The sequence below is a fragment of the Nelusetta ayraudi genome, unplaced genomic scaffold (genome assembly GCF_046127955.1).
Source record: "Nelusetta ayraudi isolate G7.1 ecotype Tasmania unplaced genomic scaffold, CSIRO-AGI_Nayr_v1 ptg000009l, whole genome shotgun sequence".
In the NCBI taxonomy this organism is placed as follows: domain Eukaryota; kingdom Metazoa; phylum Chordata; class Actinopteri; order Tetraodontiformes; family Monacanthidae; genus Nelusetta; species Nelusetta ayraudi.
Window position 1 is genome coordinate 1836302 of NW_027466059.1, and position 17074 is coordinate 1853375.

Consider the following 17074-nt stretch of genomic DNA (forward strand, 5'->3'; position numbering starts at 1 on the left):
AGCAGCATTCAGGTTGTTTGTAAAGTGTTACGGATGGCCTGCAGGTAACTTTGATAGGTCCTGTTCAGTCCATTCGTGTCCTTTCTGGACGCTGTTTAAACAAGCGGCTGTTACTTCAAAGGGAAAGGCCAGACTCAGTCTAATTAAGGACACCCTTCAAACAATGTGTTTTAAAGTTGTCAGAGCACAAGGCAAAGACATGCAATTAGAGCAGCTGTGTAATGAGTGCAAATATACATTGAAATTTGGCAAACATACATGTCCTCTGAGAAAATGTCTGATTCTTCCACCCTTCGGTTTTATTATGGATGGAGCGCAGCCTTGTAGCACATTGAAACACACCAACTCTTAATAAAGCAACCATAGTCTTAATATGTATTTAATAATACAATTAAAACTCAACTCCTGCATTTCATCGAAACAACAGCAGTCACAATAACCAGTCATGCTTTGGCTCGGCCCCTAATAACACTGTAGAACTCCAATTTCTCAAATGTACCGTCACGGATGAAATTCAAACGTGCTCTGCTGCGCATGCGCAGGGACAGACCCGGAAGTGGACGCGGCTCCCGAGTGCTCGCGGCATCTCGGGTCGTCTTCGCACTCCTTCCTGACGGTGTGTCGCTGCTTCCTTCACTTCTCCCTCCAGCGGCGGCACTCAGAGGGCTACATGCTCCCTAGGTGATTTCCCAGGAAGCCGGTTTTTCTCCTCCTGACTGGCCGAAACCAAGTCTGCATTTTACCGGTACGTGCTGCTAACAAACTACTGATTTTTAGTTTTTATCGACTTCACTTTGAACTAAAAGCTGCGCTCAGGATTACAAAACGCATGCCTTTGCTCCACTCGGCTAAATACGATTGGCTGCTAATCTGAGTTGATGCTACTCTCCACTGTCAGATTAGTTTCGATAAACTGCAGCCCACCGGCCGCGCTAGCTTGTGAGCTAACAAATTGTTTGCGTCCACGTTAGCAGTAACTTTATCCCTGTTGGCTATGCCATAAGAGTGTGCCGCTTAAAGGGCAATGCCACCGCATCTGGTTCTGCTCGCACGCCTTTTTGAGAAGGGCAATGTAAAGTTTAATTCCTTTATACGGCCAAAGAAATACCCAACAAATGCAAAAAAACGTAAATATGCAACACATTTTTTTGAAAGATCCATCTCATGCAAAATTCTCCCAACCAGCGTCCTCTAACGTTAATATGTCTCTGTTCTATCAGTGACCTCCCTGACCTCCCAGAAATGAAAAAGTGCACTCCTTTGTGCGCTAAAACAGTAGCTTTAAAATCATTGTGATCTGAGGCTTCTTCCACGTCAAGGTGCAACACCCCCTGCACGACTCCACCTCGCAGACGCTCCTTCCAGTTAAGCATCATTTTTAGAATACAGCTAAAACTAGTTATTCTTGCAGAAGGATGCAAACACAGAGCTAAAGCATATGCAGGGTTTCTGAGGGGCTTGTACAGGCTTTTCTTTGCTTCAAATGAATGGCTGTGCTCTGGGACCTTTAAAATACCTGTGCATACATTTCAGTATGGTAACAATAAACTTTAATCGCTGATTAAAAACACTGTACAATTCAAATAGTAGCATGGATGCTATTCATTGCTCTGTAATTGTTCATTTTCAGTAAACTACTCCCAGCTTTACGTTCTAACAATCTTGATCAACACATTTGATTTTTGCTGTCTGCTATGCCTGAGGACCTGTTTGGAATACCAGTGAACCAGCTGGTCGACTCCAGTGCTCACGCTGAAAGCAAGAGGAGGAACTGACTGTTTTTCCTCTGCCAAGCAGGAGTGCGTGGGAGCATCATGTGGAGGAAGGCGACCGCTGCAGCCGTGCTGGCCTTAGCTGTCGGTTATTTGTACCACGGCAGCCCCGAGCTGCCTGAGCAGATTCTGCAGTACATCAACCTGCCCAACTTGCAGTCATTCACCCAGAGCCAGGCCAGTGTGGAGCAGGTCATCTCAGCCGCCTGGGACACCCTGATAAGTCTGCCGACCCGCCAGTGGAGCAGAGTGGCAGTCGGGTGAGTTCTCTGTGTCTTGTCTCTGCACCTCTACTCCTGCAGTCGCGTCATGGTCCTCAGTATTGGCATGCTGAGAGGTTCTGGTGAGCTCACCCACCGTGAAGGAGTGAGTCCACAACTCTGGCCAAAAGATGAGGCCTCAGTGAATGAAGTCTGTACTTTACTAAACCTATGCTCGAGTATATCTGAGATGCTTTATTTACACTTGAGAGGTCCTGTACGATATCTTTTATTTTGCATTTGTATTTTTTTAGCCTGTTCTTGATGACGCAGCATTGCATCATGAATTATTCTCGAAACTCTGTCCGTCTCCAGAAAGCAGCATAGTTGGAGGAAGCAAAACAAGTTTCACTGGCAGGTTTGGGAAAACGTTTGTCGTTTATTTCACGTTATAGGACCTTTAAACTGATTGAGTGTAATGAATTAATGAATGCAATTTATAGATTGCCCACTAGATGGAGTACAAAGTTGGTGTTTCCCTAGGGAATGAAAATTATGATGAGAAATGGTTTGGACCTAAACTTTAAAAGTCAGTGAAACAGCAGCCGAGTTGTCTGTAATTCAGAATATATGGTCAAATGTTAACATACAGATTTGGCACAAAATGATTGTGACGGAAACACAATTTTCAGTCTTTACCAGTGTTCCACAGGAATCAGGTGACCTTTTTGCATCTGATTAAACACTCTGAAAGGAGATTTCATTTCCTTCAAGTGAAAATTGTTGGTGTTTTCTCTGTCTGCGATCACCCGCACTCACACACCTCTCGCTTACCTCAAATGTTTCACCTCAGTCTAATGCATTGAAAGTCTCACCAAGCTCTCGGTCTTCTCCCCTCTGAAGGGTCAATGCCTGTGTAGATGTGGTCGTCTCTGGAGTGGGACTCCTGCAGGCTCTGGCTGTAGACCCTGGCTCGGGCCTGGATCATGAAGTGTTGCACTCCAAAGAGGATTTGAAGGAGGCCTTCGTGCACTTCATGGGCCGTGGAGCAGCAGCGGAGCGTTTTTTTAGCGATAAGGAGGTCTTTCAGCGGATCGCACGTGCAGCAGCGGAATACCCCGGTGCAAAGGCAAGGCCACTTCATTGCTAAGGCCTTTCTTAATGCATGATTGAAATGATTTCCTTGGTAGTTAACTGTAATTATGTCGTCTTCCAGCTGTACGTTGGAGGAAATGCTGCCCTGATTGGCCAGAAGCTGGCAACCTACCCTGACCTGATGGTACAGCATCATCATTAAATTGTCGGCACTCTTATAATTATCTGGATTCAAGGTCTAAAATAAAATTAAAGTGGCACATAGAAGCTTGTTGCTACAGAACTAACTTTAGCTTCTTCACTTTGCACAACTTTAACGAGACATAATTAAAAAAAATGTTTTAAAAAAAAATGTTTTCGTCTCTTTAAACACTGTTTTAAATAACTTAATTTCCTCCTTTCATTTAAATATATCTGTACCGACTTTGACCACAAACAAGTCTTCTGTTCTAAATTGCTATTATTTAATGAATTATTTAATTCATTTATGTTTGTTTTTTTTTACCACAGGTCCTGCTATGTGGTCCAGTTGGCCCGAAACTCCACGAGTTGCTGGATGAGCAGATAGTCGTCCCACCCGAGTCTCTCCAGGAGCTGGATGAATTCCACCTCATCCTCGAGTACAAAGCAGGTAAAGTTCCGAACTCGCTGCAGCTTCCGCGGCGTCTCCTCGCACTGTTCACTGCTCACCTGTGCTCGAACCACCTTCCAGGCGAAGAGTGGGGACCAACCCGGGCGCCTCAGGCCAACCGCTTCATCTTCTCCCACGACGTGTCCAACGGGGAGATGAGCTCGCTGGAGACGTTCGTGGCGAGCCTGGACGAGTTTGAGCCGGAGCTGGTCGTCCTGTCGGGCCTCCACATGATGGAGGGGCAGGGCCGAGACATGTGGGAGGGACGACTGAAGGAAGTCAGTAACTCAGAGCTACCTTTTAATTTCCCCACTTGATAATTTAAATGATAATAATGCATTAATACTTTAAAATTAGCTTAAATTGATACTATTTGAGGCCTAATTTGAATCGTGTTTTCACAGCAAACATTTCCAATGTTCTGAAGTGCAGTAATGCAGTAGGACTAATTTCTGTCTTTCTGCTCTTCTACAGGCCGTGTCTGCTATTGCTGACATTCGCAAAGATATTCCCATCCACCTGGAGCTGGCCAGCATGACGGATAAAGAATACATGAGCAGAATCATGCAGGAGGTATACATGTCGAACACAGTCATGTGGAAAGGAGTGTTGCACGATGTGTGTCTTATCACCTCCTTTGTTGCGGAAAATCTCATTTGCCATCGTAAAACAGTCGTCGCTGTGACATTTCTGTGTCCTTGAATGCATCGTTTCTGTGAATTCATGGTTAATTTACCAGGCTTTTGGCTCATTGCATAGATGTTAAGCTCATTTAATTTGCTTACAGCCATTATTAAAGTTTTAAGACGAGCTTTGGGGCAGAAATTAAGACAAGTTTTGATTTTTGTTAGGGCTGTCAGTCGATTAAAATTTATAATTGCGATTAACCGCATGAGTGTCCCTAGTTAACTCGTGATTAATCGCAAATTAATTGCATTTTTTTTTTTACCCTGCTCTATATGTTACTTAACAAGATATTTATTGTGTTTCTTAAACTCTAGGAAAAATTGGAGAGGGCAATAATAATTCTTGTGGAAATATTCTATGAATGTCAAAGTTAACACATTTTTGACGCGTTAACTTTGACAGCCCAAATTTTCATATATTTTAATAGATTGTTTTCTTTCTCTGCTTCCTGTTAGCAGGTTATGCCCATTGTCAGCTCCATCGGGCTGAACGAGCAGGAGCTGCTCTTCCTCTCCCAAGCGGCTCAGGGGCCTCACGCCGAGCTGGCTGCCTGGAAAGGCATCCCGGATGTGGGCCAGGTCGCCGACATCCTCCTCTGGGTGCTGGAGCGGCACGGCCGCAGTGACCCGTCCTCGGAGGCCGACCTGACCCGCATCCACTTCCACACGTTGGCCTACCACATCCTGGCCACGGTGGACGGCTACTGGGGCAACCAGGCGGCGGCCGTGATGGCCGGGGCGCGGGTGGCCAGCACGCAGGCCTGCGGCCTCCGGTCCGTCGACGTGGGCAAGGTGGAGCTCAAAGCCCCCGCGGAGTTCCACAGCTCGCACTCCGAGCCGCGGGAGAGGCTGTCGCTGGACCCAGCCGAGCCCGTCACCGTGTGGCACCGAGGAAACGTCACCTTCTTCATGACGCCGGTGCTGATCTGCAAGCAGCCGCTGCGGACAGTCGGGCTCGGAGACGCCATCTCGGCGGAGGGCCTCATGTATTCAGAGTTAAACCCCCAGCAGGCCTTCTGAGGTGACTCACTGATAACGCTCCCATCGTTCTGGAAAAAAAACACTGAGGGAAAGAGTGTCGCCCGCCAGATGGCGGCGGCTGGTCGATGGGACTCGTCTTTCTAGCACTTGTCCAGACATCCATGTCATGAACCAGGTTCTTGTGTCTTCCCTCCAGTACAACTATCCTGCCCTAAGTTTCCTCCAGCCTGCGGTCCCTTCTCTCTGACGCGCAGCAGGTCCAGAAGCTGCGAGAGAAACTCGCAGAAGTGGACGTGACGGCGGGGCTGCTCTGGTCTCCACGCACGGCTGCAAGAGTTCTGTCGACTCGCCCGAGTTCCTTTGACCTGCATACCTTCAGTATGCTGTGCCTTGAGAAAACGTCACTTCTTAAATCCTTTCAGTCACGTATTCACAGCCAAACGTCTATGACCACATCAGCGACGCCTCTGAGAGAGACGCATACACTTGATAAACTGTGTACTGTACTGATGTTGCTTTATTGTCGGTGCGTCTGAATTATTTACACGTAGTCAGTGTTTTTGTTTTTGTTTTGTTTTTTCCAGCTACATTTTTTATTTGTCTCAAGAGGATCAAAGTTGTGTCTCCTTACTTTCTGGTCCAAGTCACTCCGTTGCTGATTGGTTGAGTTAAGAGGAGAGTGGAAATGGCATTTAATGAGAACATTGCAACAGTCAGTTCACTCCTGATACTGCGTCCATTTGAAGGGTCAGTACGACGACTAAGAAATGCAAAGATTAGCATGAAGACGGGTTCCTTGTGATGCAGCGAAGCTCGATTCGTAGTTCGATGACGACAGCATTGATTCTACAATTTGAAATATGTAGGTGCCGGTTCAGTTGTTGTTGTTTTATTATTGTGCATTTTATCTGTTACTGATTTGTTTTGCCTTTAAAATTGTACCATGTTACACAATAGCTTAGAGAAGCCAATACAGTGGTGGTCACTGGTCAGTGTAATGTGCCGCACGAGAAGCTTCCTGGCTCAGATTAGCGCGTGATCAAAAATCACTTTGTCCGTGACTCCCGAACAGCCGTCATTGTGTAAATGTACCTATGTTATTGGCAGAACACCTCATTTGTATACCTCACATGGCCATGGAGGGCATGCAATAATGGAGTCTTAATGCAAATGTTATGGGGGGATTAAAAAGTCTTTGCACTAGAAGGCCGTGGCAGGCGTGCCTCCCAATGGTGAATGTAACCTGAACTGTAACCCCACCCTTTATTTTTTTTAGCAAGTACAATCGGTTCACCCTCACTCATCATAGTTCTTGTCTCAAATTTTAACATTTGTAAATGTCAGTAGGTTTCATCTTTCATGTGGTTTGTCATTAAAACATAAATGGAGAGCAACACTCGTGCTTGTTGTCTTTTTATTGGGGACCGATGTTGGTTTTGATCCATTTTCTGACTTCAATCCCGCAGTGAAATTCAATGACAAGTTTGTTGGGATTAAAAACAACTCAGACTAAAAACCCAATCATTGAAACTAAATTTTTTTTAGCATCTTAAAGGTCTTAGAAGACATTATTATTGTCCTTTTCTGACCAATCTGTGTACGCCACGGTTGTTCCTAAAAAGGTGCTGAGAAGGAGTAATGCCAAAAGCTGTAACTCTAAAACAGGGGTATCAAACTCAAATACACAGTGGGGCCAAAATGTAAAACTTGGACATCGTCGTGAGCCAACATTGATATTAATTGGAAAAACTCTTCCATTTAGGTGTGAGGACTAGAGGTTTTTCAGGTCGGAGAGTCAGTGAGGGAGGGTGCCTGAAAGTTCACGTTGTTACGCGTCCATCGCTGACTGGCCCATAAGGTCAGAGATGCGAACCAATGAGAATCTGTTGCGTCTGCGCCGCAGCTGAAACCCCTCCTACTCCTCCGCGGATGCGCAGCAGCAACGCTACTGGGATCTGCCTGCCGTCGCTCCCGAGCAGCGAGTCTCCACCCCGGATACCGCTCTCCCGTCCCCCCCAGGGTTCATATACAGTTAGCTTGCTCGCCAGGCCGTCCCCCACCCGGTCTGCCTATCTTTCACGTTTATGGTGAGACTCTGCGAGCGGAGGATGAAGTTCCTAGTCGCCGTCACGATCATCGTGGGCTCGTTGATTTTCCTCGCCTTTCCCAATGGCTCCTCCGCCGACGAGAAGAAGAAGGGCCCCAAAGTAACCGCTAAGGTAGGCGGCAGGCAGCCCCTCTAGCCGGCTTTGCTGTCGGCGCGGATGCTTTGTGCGCGAGAGATCTGCCGGGATGCTAACGGCTAGCCGCAGCAAAGCAAAGCCACGTCATTCGTTGGTTGGCCCTCTCACGGCTCTTCCTTACGGCTAGGCCGGGATATTTCTTTACACCGTTAGCCGGGTAGCTAACTGTTGCTGACCGACGGCTGAATATGAGATTTTATGTGGGTGGCTGAGAAAACGCTTCGTCACGGTAGGGCAGCGCCTAAAACCTGATTGCCCATTGTTTCCAGCGCACCTAGCTAAGTTGAACTGTTCCCCTTTATGTATACATATGCAGAGACGATACAGCAATGCTCGTCGTCGGTCTAAATTCGGCCTTTCTTTCACCATATTGGACCGCCTCCCTCACATCTCTTGCCACAGTGATGTTTCCCCCACACCACATCACATTGGCTGCAACTCGACGGGCCTCCGCAGACGATTGTTTTCTAACGTCTGATAGCATCTAGTGTGTCCACATCAACCTTAAGATCAAAATAGTTGGGTTTGGCAAAACCTGTTTCGCGAGAGAGGTTTATGATCTAAGGAGGCCTAATGTCTCATAAAATGGCTTCTGTGTTGAAAGGTTGAACTTCATTTGGTCATCCTCCCAGATTTTCTTTTTATTGTACCTTTGACCACCCCCCCTTCATCTCCAAAGCAATGTTCAACATAAAGCTATTTCAGTTTTTGGTTGCATTGTCTCACATTGATTGTTACTCGCCTCTTTTTTTTTTTTTTAAGATGCTGACTGGTATTTACATGAATTTGTCAAGCTTTTGGACTAAAACTGTGCGTTGATTTGTCTTTTCAGGTTTACTTTGACATGAAGATTGGGGATGAAGACCTCGGAAGGATAGTCATCGGCTTGTTTGGGAAAACTGTCCCCAAAACCGTCGACAACTTTGTGGCCCTGGCGACTGGAGAGGTGAGAAGGGCGATGCTTTGTTGAGAATGTCTGGCACGTTCAAAAGAAGTGAACGTACAGATGCATCATAATGTTGCTGTGTTTTCATCCAAGTCACTGTTTCGACTCAAGGGGAGCAGATAGTCATATTTTTCATTACATGGAGTTCTGATAAAATGTTGCAACTCTTTTGTTACAAGTTAGGATAATGGCCAGCTGATACCTCAGCCCACTGGGTGGCGCTCACGGCTCACTGTACAATTTCAAAAAAAAATGTTTATAAATCCAACATAGTTGACAAATATAGGGCTTCATCATGACATTGACAAACAAGAAACATTAGCACAATAGCAAAGCAGTTAACAGCTATTTTATTACATGTAGTTATATGATGACACTGTAGTATTCTTTTGATCTAGTATAGAATAACACAGCACTTGGATGCCCTTGTGTTGCTGTTTTATTATGTTCAATTTGTAATCATGTATAGACAGTAATGCAGGGTACAATTGACACCCTGCTAAGTCAAGCGCGATCTTGAAGCAACAATACATTTCTGGATGTGATAATAACGGACTGTGGCTCGAGTGGAGATTCCCTCTTCTTGCTGTTATCCTTTTCAACTAGTTTGAGCTGTTTGTGTCTTATTGTATTGTACAGAAAGGATTTGGCTACAAAGGAAGCAAATTCCACCGAGTCATCAAACAGTTCATGATCCAGGGAGGAGACTTCACCAGGGGAGATGGAACTGGAGGTAGGACGGCACCTGCAGCCAACAAGAGTGTCTATACTGCGCCTCGAATGAAAAACAATGTATTTGCTCTTTCCAAACAAGGCAAGAGCATCTATGGAGACCGTTTCCCCGATGAGAACTTCAAGCTGAAGCACTACGGCCCCGGCTGGCTCAGCATGGCCAACGCCGGCAAAGATACCAACGGCTCCCAGTTCTTCATCACCACCGTGATGACCAGCTGGCTGGACGGCAAGCACGTCGTCTTTGGAAAAGTTCTGGAGGGGCAGGTGAGTGGCCTGGCCTGGTGGGAGTTTGCAGGGCTGCGGGAGAGAGATAGATGGATACTTTATTGAGCTCCAGGAGAAAGATGCATTTACAGCAGTTTGAGAAAGTAACTGGTGTAATAAAAGACGTGCAATTTTCTAAACTATAGTATAAAAAGAGATAAACGTAAGGCATAAAACAAAAGATGGAAATAAAAAAAATAATGTTAAAATAAGGCGGATATTAGTGAATTTTCCAAGAAACTTTGAGTTCTGCACGGAATGTGCAGTATAACATTCTCAGCTTTGCCTCTTTAGTAGTTGTACAATGTTTCGGCCTTTATTGCTACAAACTGAGTGGTCCTTTAGACTGGTGGCTTTGATGGTGCACGCAAGAGTGGAGGCGCGTTGTCTGCCAAAGGCGCTGATAACTTAAAGCCTCTGTGTGAGCGAAGTGACGATAAGCCAAGAGGATGATGTGTAACAATGAAACACTGATCCGTCCGTAGTGTGCATTAGTATATTATTATATTATTATGTTTTAAAGTCACCATGTATAATCAATGACATATATAGTAGTGCTAGATATTATATAAAGTAATGGTTGCCTTTTTTGCTTTATTATTATTACTGTTATTGTGATTTGATGCACTATAAAGGTCATGCTTAACCACCTGCATCCTCTTTATCTTCTAGGATGTGGTAAATAAGATTGAGGCGACAAAGACCGACTCCCGCGACAAGCCCCTTAAAGACGTCACCATCCATGATTGTGGCAAAATCGAGGTGGAGAAGCCGTTCGCAGTGGCCAAGGAGTAAATGTTGCTCCGGGGGGCGACCAGGGAAAACAGGACTTGGGGCAAGGGAGGGTTGTATCTGGCGACCCGGGGGTCGTGCAGGTCATCTCCTGACCTCTCTGGGTCCTCAGGAAAGGGGCTTTGGATCATTCAGTGCAGCTGGCCACCATCTTGGAGCACCAGTAGAGGTCCAACATCGTGCAAATATGACCTCACTTCGGGTCCATTTTACCTACAAGCATTCCAGGATGCACAAAAGTGGTTGTTGTATTTGTTTTTTAAAGGAAAAATGTCCCAAGAAATGAGATCTGAAATAAAGGTTTCATGTTTTCTTAAACCACCGAGTGAATTTCATTACTCCTTGATATTATATACATAAAATTCCAGATTTTTTTTTTTTTTTAAATATGATTTATTTTAACGCCGTTTGACGGTAATAACTGAGCAGTTTGTCTTAGCTTGAAAGATGTGTGATCTTCCTGCTTTCAGTACTTCTTCTACAAAGTGTGCACAGTTTGGTGGAAAAAATGTTGAAAATCAAAAAGCCTTGAATGTCATCAGGATATTTATTAATTCCAATATTTTTTGTTTTATTCCCTCCTGGCTGCATTTAACATCTTGGAGAGATTTTATTAGGTGACAAAATAGCAGCCAGTCCAAGGATTTCCAAAAAAAATAAGTTTAACACTATCATTATTGAAACATTTTGTTTATTTTTATTGACAAAGTTATATATGTACAATGACACTGAGATACCAAAATAGCACAGCTGTTTCAACTGAGTGAAAATGTAAAGCAGGAAACATTAAAAACACAGGAAAACCCTGTTTTAAAATCAAACATATGAAGTGAATTTGGGACGTATGGTATCGCAGTGATTGACGAATTTTTCGTTTTTCCTATTTTCTCCCCCAAAAAATGGTAAGGTCTTATTAGACGTGAATGTTACGCCAGGGTCCGATTCTGCCAGCAGGTGGCGCCCTCTCATTACGGTGAGAGGAGTTACTATAAATACGCTTAAATAAGTGAGACGACCCTGTCGGTCTGTGCTGTGCCTGTCATCCATCTCTGTGCAGGTGATTGAGGAGGTGTGTCAGGAGGAAAGGCCACACCTGAACCTGGTTCAGAGCAGGGCTCCTCCTACTTTATAAAATAGCTGCCAAGCTAGCTCTCGCTCTCTCTGCCGGTCCAGCAAGCAGGATGTTGGTTGGTTATGTTTGGTTGTTTGCATTTACACGCACTCACTGCGTCTGGACTCAAACCTGGTTCATGACCTGGTTCAGATGTTGCTCTCTGTGTCCATATTTTTCTAATTCAAAAGCACCGAGAAAAACAACCAGGACACATCAAGGACAGTCCCGTGACGATGGGGCGGCACTCACAACTGCGGTCAAGCCAACCAGCAGTTCGTGCCAGCAGACATTGGCTTTTTGCTGGCTCTGTGTACACTTGGTATTACGGTAATTACTCAGCACAATGGGGCAAAAGAAATGGAATCTCTTTTCCCTGTACTTTTATATATATATATATAATATTTATACATTTATGGAAAGTTCCTTGTTGTCAGTTCATCTTCCCATGTCTGGCTGGTTGTACACCATTCCAGAATGCCAACCCAATTTTAGGAATTTCTTAGCATTGTAGTATTTCAAAATAAAGCTCCTCCATAAAATGTCACTTGTTGGGGATGGTGTGTACATTATTTCAAATCAAATTTTTTTGTGGAAAATTCTAGTCCATCATTCCACTTCAGGCCGGTAGTACATCACCCCAGGAAGGCCCCCACTCCATTTCAGAAATTTTTGATGTAGCATTTCAAAATGATTGGCAGATTTTTAATTTTTTTTTTAAATATTCTTTACAGCAGCTTCTACAGCAGCAGGGCACTCACTGATGCTGTAGTCGGACAGAGACAATAAAATCGAGGTGGGATCCAACCTTCCTGTGATTGTGCGATCTTCCTGATCGCACAAACATGGAGCTTCTGCTCAGACATGCCGACTAGAACTCTTGGCGTTGCTGCGTCACGCACGACTGTAGGAAACTGCTAATCCGTTGGGCAATCGTACAACAATGCTGATCGGATGATACTGTTCTGGGCCTAGGCCCAGGATGGAGGTGAAGGTGTGTTCTTCAGGTCATCCTGCATGACCTGTGCTGAAAGAATACAGATGCAGTGTATTCATGCACTCTGGCATTTAAAAATCGAGCATTGCTTTGTTCTATTAGTCTCTGTTTTTTTCTCCCAAATACTGAATGAATGAAGGCTTTGTTTAAAACACGTGTGAATAAAACAAATATAAATATATAACAAAAGCAAAAAGCAAAAAAAAAAACACTACACGCACATGCAGACACAAAACGTTGCGTTTCGTCCAAAATTATGCGACTCGTTCGCACATTGTGGACGTTTCTCAAAGTGAAGCCATTTATTCCCACGTATCCATTTATAGCAGCAGTTTCCGCAGACACTGGAGGGGTCATCGGAATAATGCGTGGAATTCCTACGAAAAACTGACCTCATCTGCTTTTGTTGGGAGACGAGAGATATTCTGGGGTGGGGTGTCTTCTGTTTGTTTGTACGTTCGACTGTTTGTGTGTTGACATCCTTCTCTGGACGTAACAGAAACACATAAAGCCGCTGCTTGTTTTTGTTATTTTTTTAAATCGTGAGGCAGAAACATTGTGTTTTTTTTCCGCTGTGGACATCATGAGCCTAATAGATGGAAGCTCACACAATCATTTGATTCTTACATTTAATTAAGCAAGTTAGAGGCGAGAACAGAGTCTCAATTCATTGCCGAACGCTTTGATCTGAGGATGTCTTCTTTTTGTTGTTGTTGGTTTTTTTTTAAGCCCCCAGTTGAAAAGAGGAGCGTAACGTGGCATCAGGTCAGTCATATGATGACTTTCAAGAGATAAAACGGTGGACCAAAATATTTAGATGTATCAGAAATGCCTTAAAGCTCGATTTGACTTTTGGGAATATTCTTTATTCGGACACGTAAATCTTTATCTTTGCGGTCAGTGGGTGTCACACTAACAAAGCTGTACTTATTGGAAACAGTGACTCAATCTGACTCTCAGCCTGACTCCTAACACATGTCTCCACTGCTCGTCCATACTGTCCCATGGTTCCCAAGCCCAGTAGAAACACATCTGTAGCCGTGATGGTTGGTTGTTTGGTTTGGCCAAGCCATTACCGTGGTATTTTGAAAGAAATCTGAGGACAACTCAGAATCCCTTGGTATTATTTGAGTTCTACAGTTTTTATCCAGTCATATTTCAGCAAGCTTGTGTTGCCAGGTTCCATGAAATCTGCCTTAGGCTAGCAGAATCGACATAGCAGACTCCTGTAGCGCTGTAAGTGAACCGACCACAGTCACTTGCGATAATCAGTCAGTTTTCTAGCTAGCTGGCTTTACGTTGAACTTAACACCTATGCTTCCTGTGATTGGATAAGAAGCCCTGAGAACCTTACAGACTGAACTCAATCCGGAGATCCGCTGTAGTTAGCGCAACGAACCTATGATGGTTGACCAGGGTATGACTCGAATCAGATTCATTCTTCCTACGGTGCAATCCCGATTCGTTTTCAAAATCCTTTAGTATGGCAGCAATACGCTCCCGTACCGTACAACAATTTAACGACAATGATTAAAAAAAAAAAAAAAAAAAAAAAAAAAACAGTTCTCAGGGAGGATGACAATCTGGCCCCTGTCCTCCTTGTTTTGCCCAGATTCACTCAGCCGTCCTGTGACTCACCAGAAGGAAAGTATGGGAAGAATTCCCTGGAGTTTGCACAACTGTGGTCTTGGTTAAACCCTCTGTTGTTCCCTTTGACCTTGTTTGTGGCAATCGGGGATTGTCCAGTGAAACACTGTTATTCTTCACTTACTGGCTGTACTGGAAGAGCCGCGATGGGCCGGACATATCTGGCATAGCTTCCTGCAGGAGGCTTTGTCACCGAGATTAAAAGAACACTGGGGGAGAATCACAACAAGCGAGCGCCGAGGTTGTTATGAGTCAACGTGCACATCCTGCCCTCCTGACTCCAGCCGGAGTTGAATATCAGTCATATCGCTCGATAAGATGACGGATAAGATAAGATAAGATAAGATGACTCTTTGCATCTGTTCAACAGCTGTATCCCTGAGACTAATTTGAAGTGTGGCCACCAACACACAAATCCAACCAATCAATTATAGGTTGAGATATTTTTATAGTGATATGATATATTAGTCAACATCTGCCAACGGGATTTCTAAAGAACATATGGTTGTCAGGAAAGGGAAAAAAAACAAATGAAATACGAAAGTGAATATGTTAATATGTTTCTACCAGGGACTTATTTTAACCACCAATAAAATATTTAAACACTATTTACTTTGTAAAATTACAACTTTGAACGGAAGGCCGCAAAACAGTTCATCCAAATTATATGTAATCACGGCGCTGCAGTAATCTCCTCTCCCTTCTGGCAGCTTGTAAACAAGAATTTGTCATCCATAGCAGAGAATCAGAAGAAAATCAAACCAGAATGGAACAATGGGAGAGCGATGTTTTTGATAATACAGGATAGAATTTCTCGAAGACCCTGAGAGCCACTCCGCTGTTTGCCTCCCCCTGTGTTTTGTACCGTTGTTTGTCTGAAATTCGAATCCCCCTCAGTTCCATCTCACGGGTTCTCTGGCTCCTTTTAAAATGCTCTCTCTTTTGAACCGGAGTGTACAGCAGATTGTTGTCTTTCTTTTGGTTGCTCCAGCCAACACCAACACAGAGCAGGGCTCCTGTTGCTCACGTCTCTGCTTGGCAAGCACTTCAGACTGTAACTGCAGGTGGTTTCATGTTCCTGATGGAGGATGGTGGGGGGGATTGGTGGGGAGCCTGAGAGCCTTTTGAGGGGTTCCAATCAATAGCTGAATACAAATTTGTCCTTTTGATACCGTTCCTACATGTGGGAAAGGACCCATGCAAGACGCTCTGCTGCTAGTTGGGGCTGGCGGCTGCAGCTTGTGTTTTTCTGTTTAGGAAGATGAGCAACATCAGACTCATGTAACTGGCCATGGGGAGCTGCAATGCACTACAGAGTTTCAGAGTGAACTGTTGCCAAAAGCTCCCCTTTACCTTTCTTTTCGGCAAACTTTGCTTTTATTGGCCACTATGCACAATTTACCTGCAGATGTCTTTTTTTCACGCACGTCGTGCTCTGTTTTATGAAGGCAGGCTGGCAATGATAAGCACTTCAATCTTTTTTTTTTTCCAGCTCTCTTGTCCCTCTTCTCTCAAACCAAATAACTTTACACCCTCTCTTGCCCCATCCATAAGTTTTCTCATTGGTCTTCCTGCAGGCCTCCTGCCTGCCAGTTCCTGTTTTTGCGAGAATTAAAAGTACACTCATTGATTCCTCATTGGAAGGACTGCATGAAAAAACGCTTTAGGCTAGAGGTGTTCACCGTGGATGTGCAAGATTTCTCCGGCGTTGCAATTTATTTAATTCAATTAGTCAACAATGTCTGACCAATTAAATTAAGAGACCCTATTTGCTCACATATCGAACAAATTAAAATACAAGATTGCTAAATATTTAAGAGCTAAACATGTCTCTCGAAGCATTTAATTCTCATTTAAGTGTATCATTTCCCCCTTCACATTCAGAGTTTGTGTCCAGCCAGAAAAGCCACAGGCGCCGTTGCCCTAATGGTGAATTAATACTGGCTAACGAGCCTAAATAAAGCAGGGATCAAGTTCAAAATAACAGCTTATGCACGCCCACAAAGATAAGGGAGCATAAACATTCGGCAAACAATCCCGGAGGGGAAACGGTGCAACAACAGAAGTATAAATATACAGCACGAGCGGCGGCATGGGAAAGGTCGGCGTGGGAACTGGGCCTTGTTTTTTGTCAATGACTTTTCAGCTCTGGTTCCAGTGCAACAGACGTTTTTTTTGGGTTCCCACCTAGAGCTGCCAGCCCAGCAGCGGTGTCACATCCACTCCCTCATTGTCTCCGGCTTCCTCCCTGGTTGCTTTGCACCCACCCCACTCCCCACCCCAACCCCGACTACGGTGCTTTTGCGGAGTTTGTCACGTTGCTCCCTGGAAGGAGCTGCTTTCTTCTCGGACGGGGCCGGAGCCGCGGTGACACTCTGGGTTCCCACGATCTCCTGCCCTTCCTCTTGAGTTACTGCTCAGCTCACAGCTCAGAACAGGAAGCTGGTGCACAAGGTCAGTGGGAGCCAGTGGGCCATTACGGGCTCCGTTGGGTTCCCATTGTCTTCCTCGTAGGTTTCAGTGGGAGACCGTGTGCCTTTTGTCTTCTCCGGAGCTCATTGCTGCTGTATCTGAGTTTTGCGCACACGTAACCTTGTGGAACGTTAGTGTGTTTTGGTGAATAGACATCTCGTATATCTCCAATCAATGACAGTGTTTTCCAGTAATGGAGGTAACCAGAGGTCAGTGAGAAGCTTCTTGTCTCTACAGTGAATTTGCGAGACAGTTCTCAGGGTCAGTAAATGTAGAAACATGTAGAAGCGGATAGAAGATATACACACCGTGCACTACGTTGCCTTAAGTTTTAGGTCAATAACACTGCTGATTAAACAATACAAGAAAATGTCAGAAAATGTCTCGTGGTTTGTGTATTTTTGTCTTACGAACAACATCCGTGACATCCGAAAGATGTTTAATGCCAACTGGCCATTGCCACAGTGGGTTTAAGCCACAGTCACTGCCGCTAGTCAGTATC

The 17074-nt window shown here is 44.7% G+C and overlaps 2 protein-coding genes across 2 annotated transcripts; both read left to right on the top strand.

Annotated features, from left to right (window-relative positions):
* Positions 1-544: 544 nt before the first annotated feature.
* On the top strand, positions 545-6761 carry adpgk (ADP-dependent glucokinase). The gene is made up of 8 exons (XM_076019319.1): positions 545-745; positions 1798-2032; positions 2876-3101; positions 3189-3251; positions 3578-3698; positions 3780-3976; positions 4173-4271; positions 4841-6761. The coding sequence occupies exons 2-8, from the start codon at positions 1815-1817 to the stop codon at positions 5402-5404; spliced, it is 1488 nt and encodes a 495-aa protein (XP_075875434.1). The 5' UTR covers positions 545-745; positions 1798-1814; the 3' UTR covers positions 5405-6761.
* Positions 6762-7311: 550 nt separating this feature from the next.
* Positions 7312-10663, top strand: ppib (peptidylprolyl isomerase B (cyclophilin B)). Its single transcript, XM_076019320.1, has 5 exons — positions 7312-7584; positions 8441-8554; positions 9194-9287; positions 9369-9553; positions 10226-10663. Exons 1-5 carry the CDS (start codon positions 7450-7452, stop codon positions 10346-10348), a joined length of 651 nt encoding a protein of 216 aa, XP_075875435.1. The 5' UTR covers positions 7312-7449; the 3' UTR covers positions 10349-10663.
* The last annotated feature ends 6411 nt before the right edge of the window (positions 10664-17074 follow it).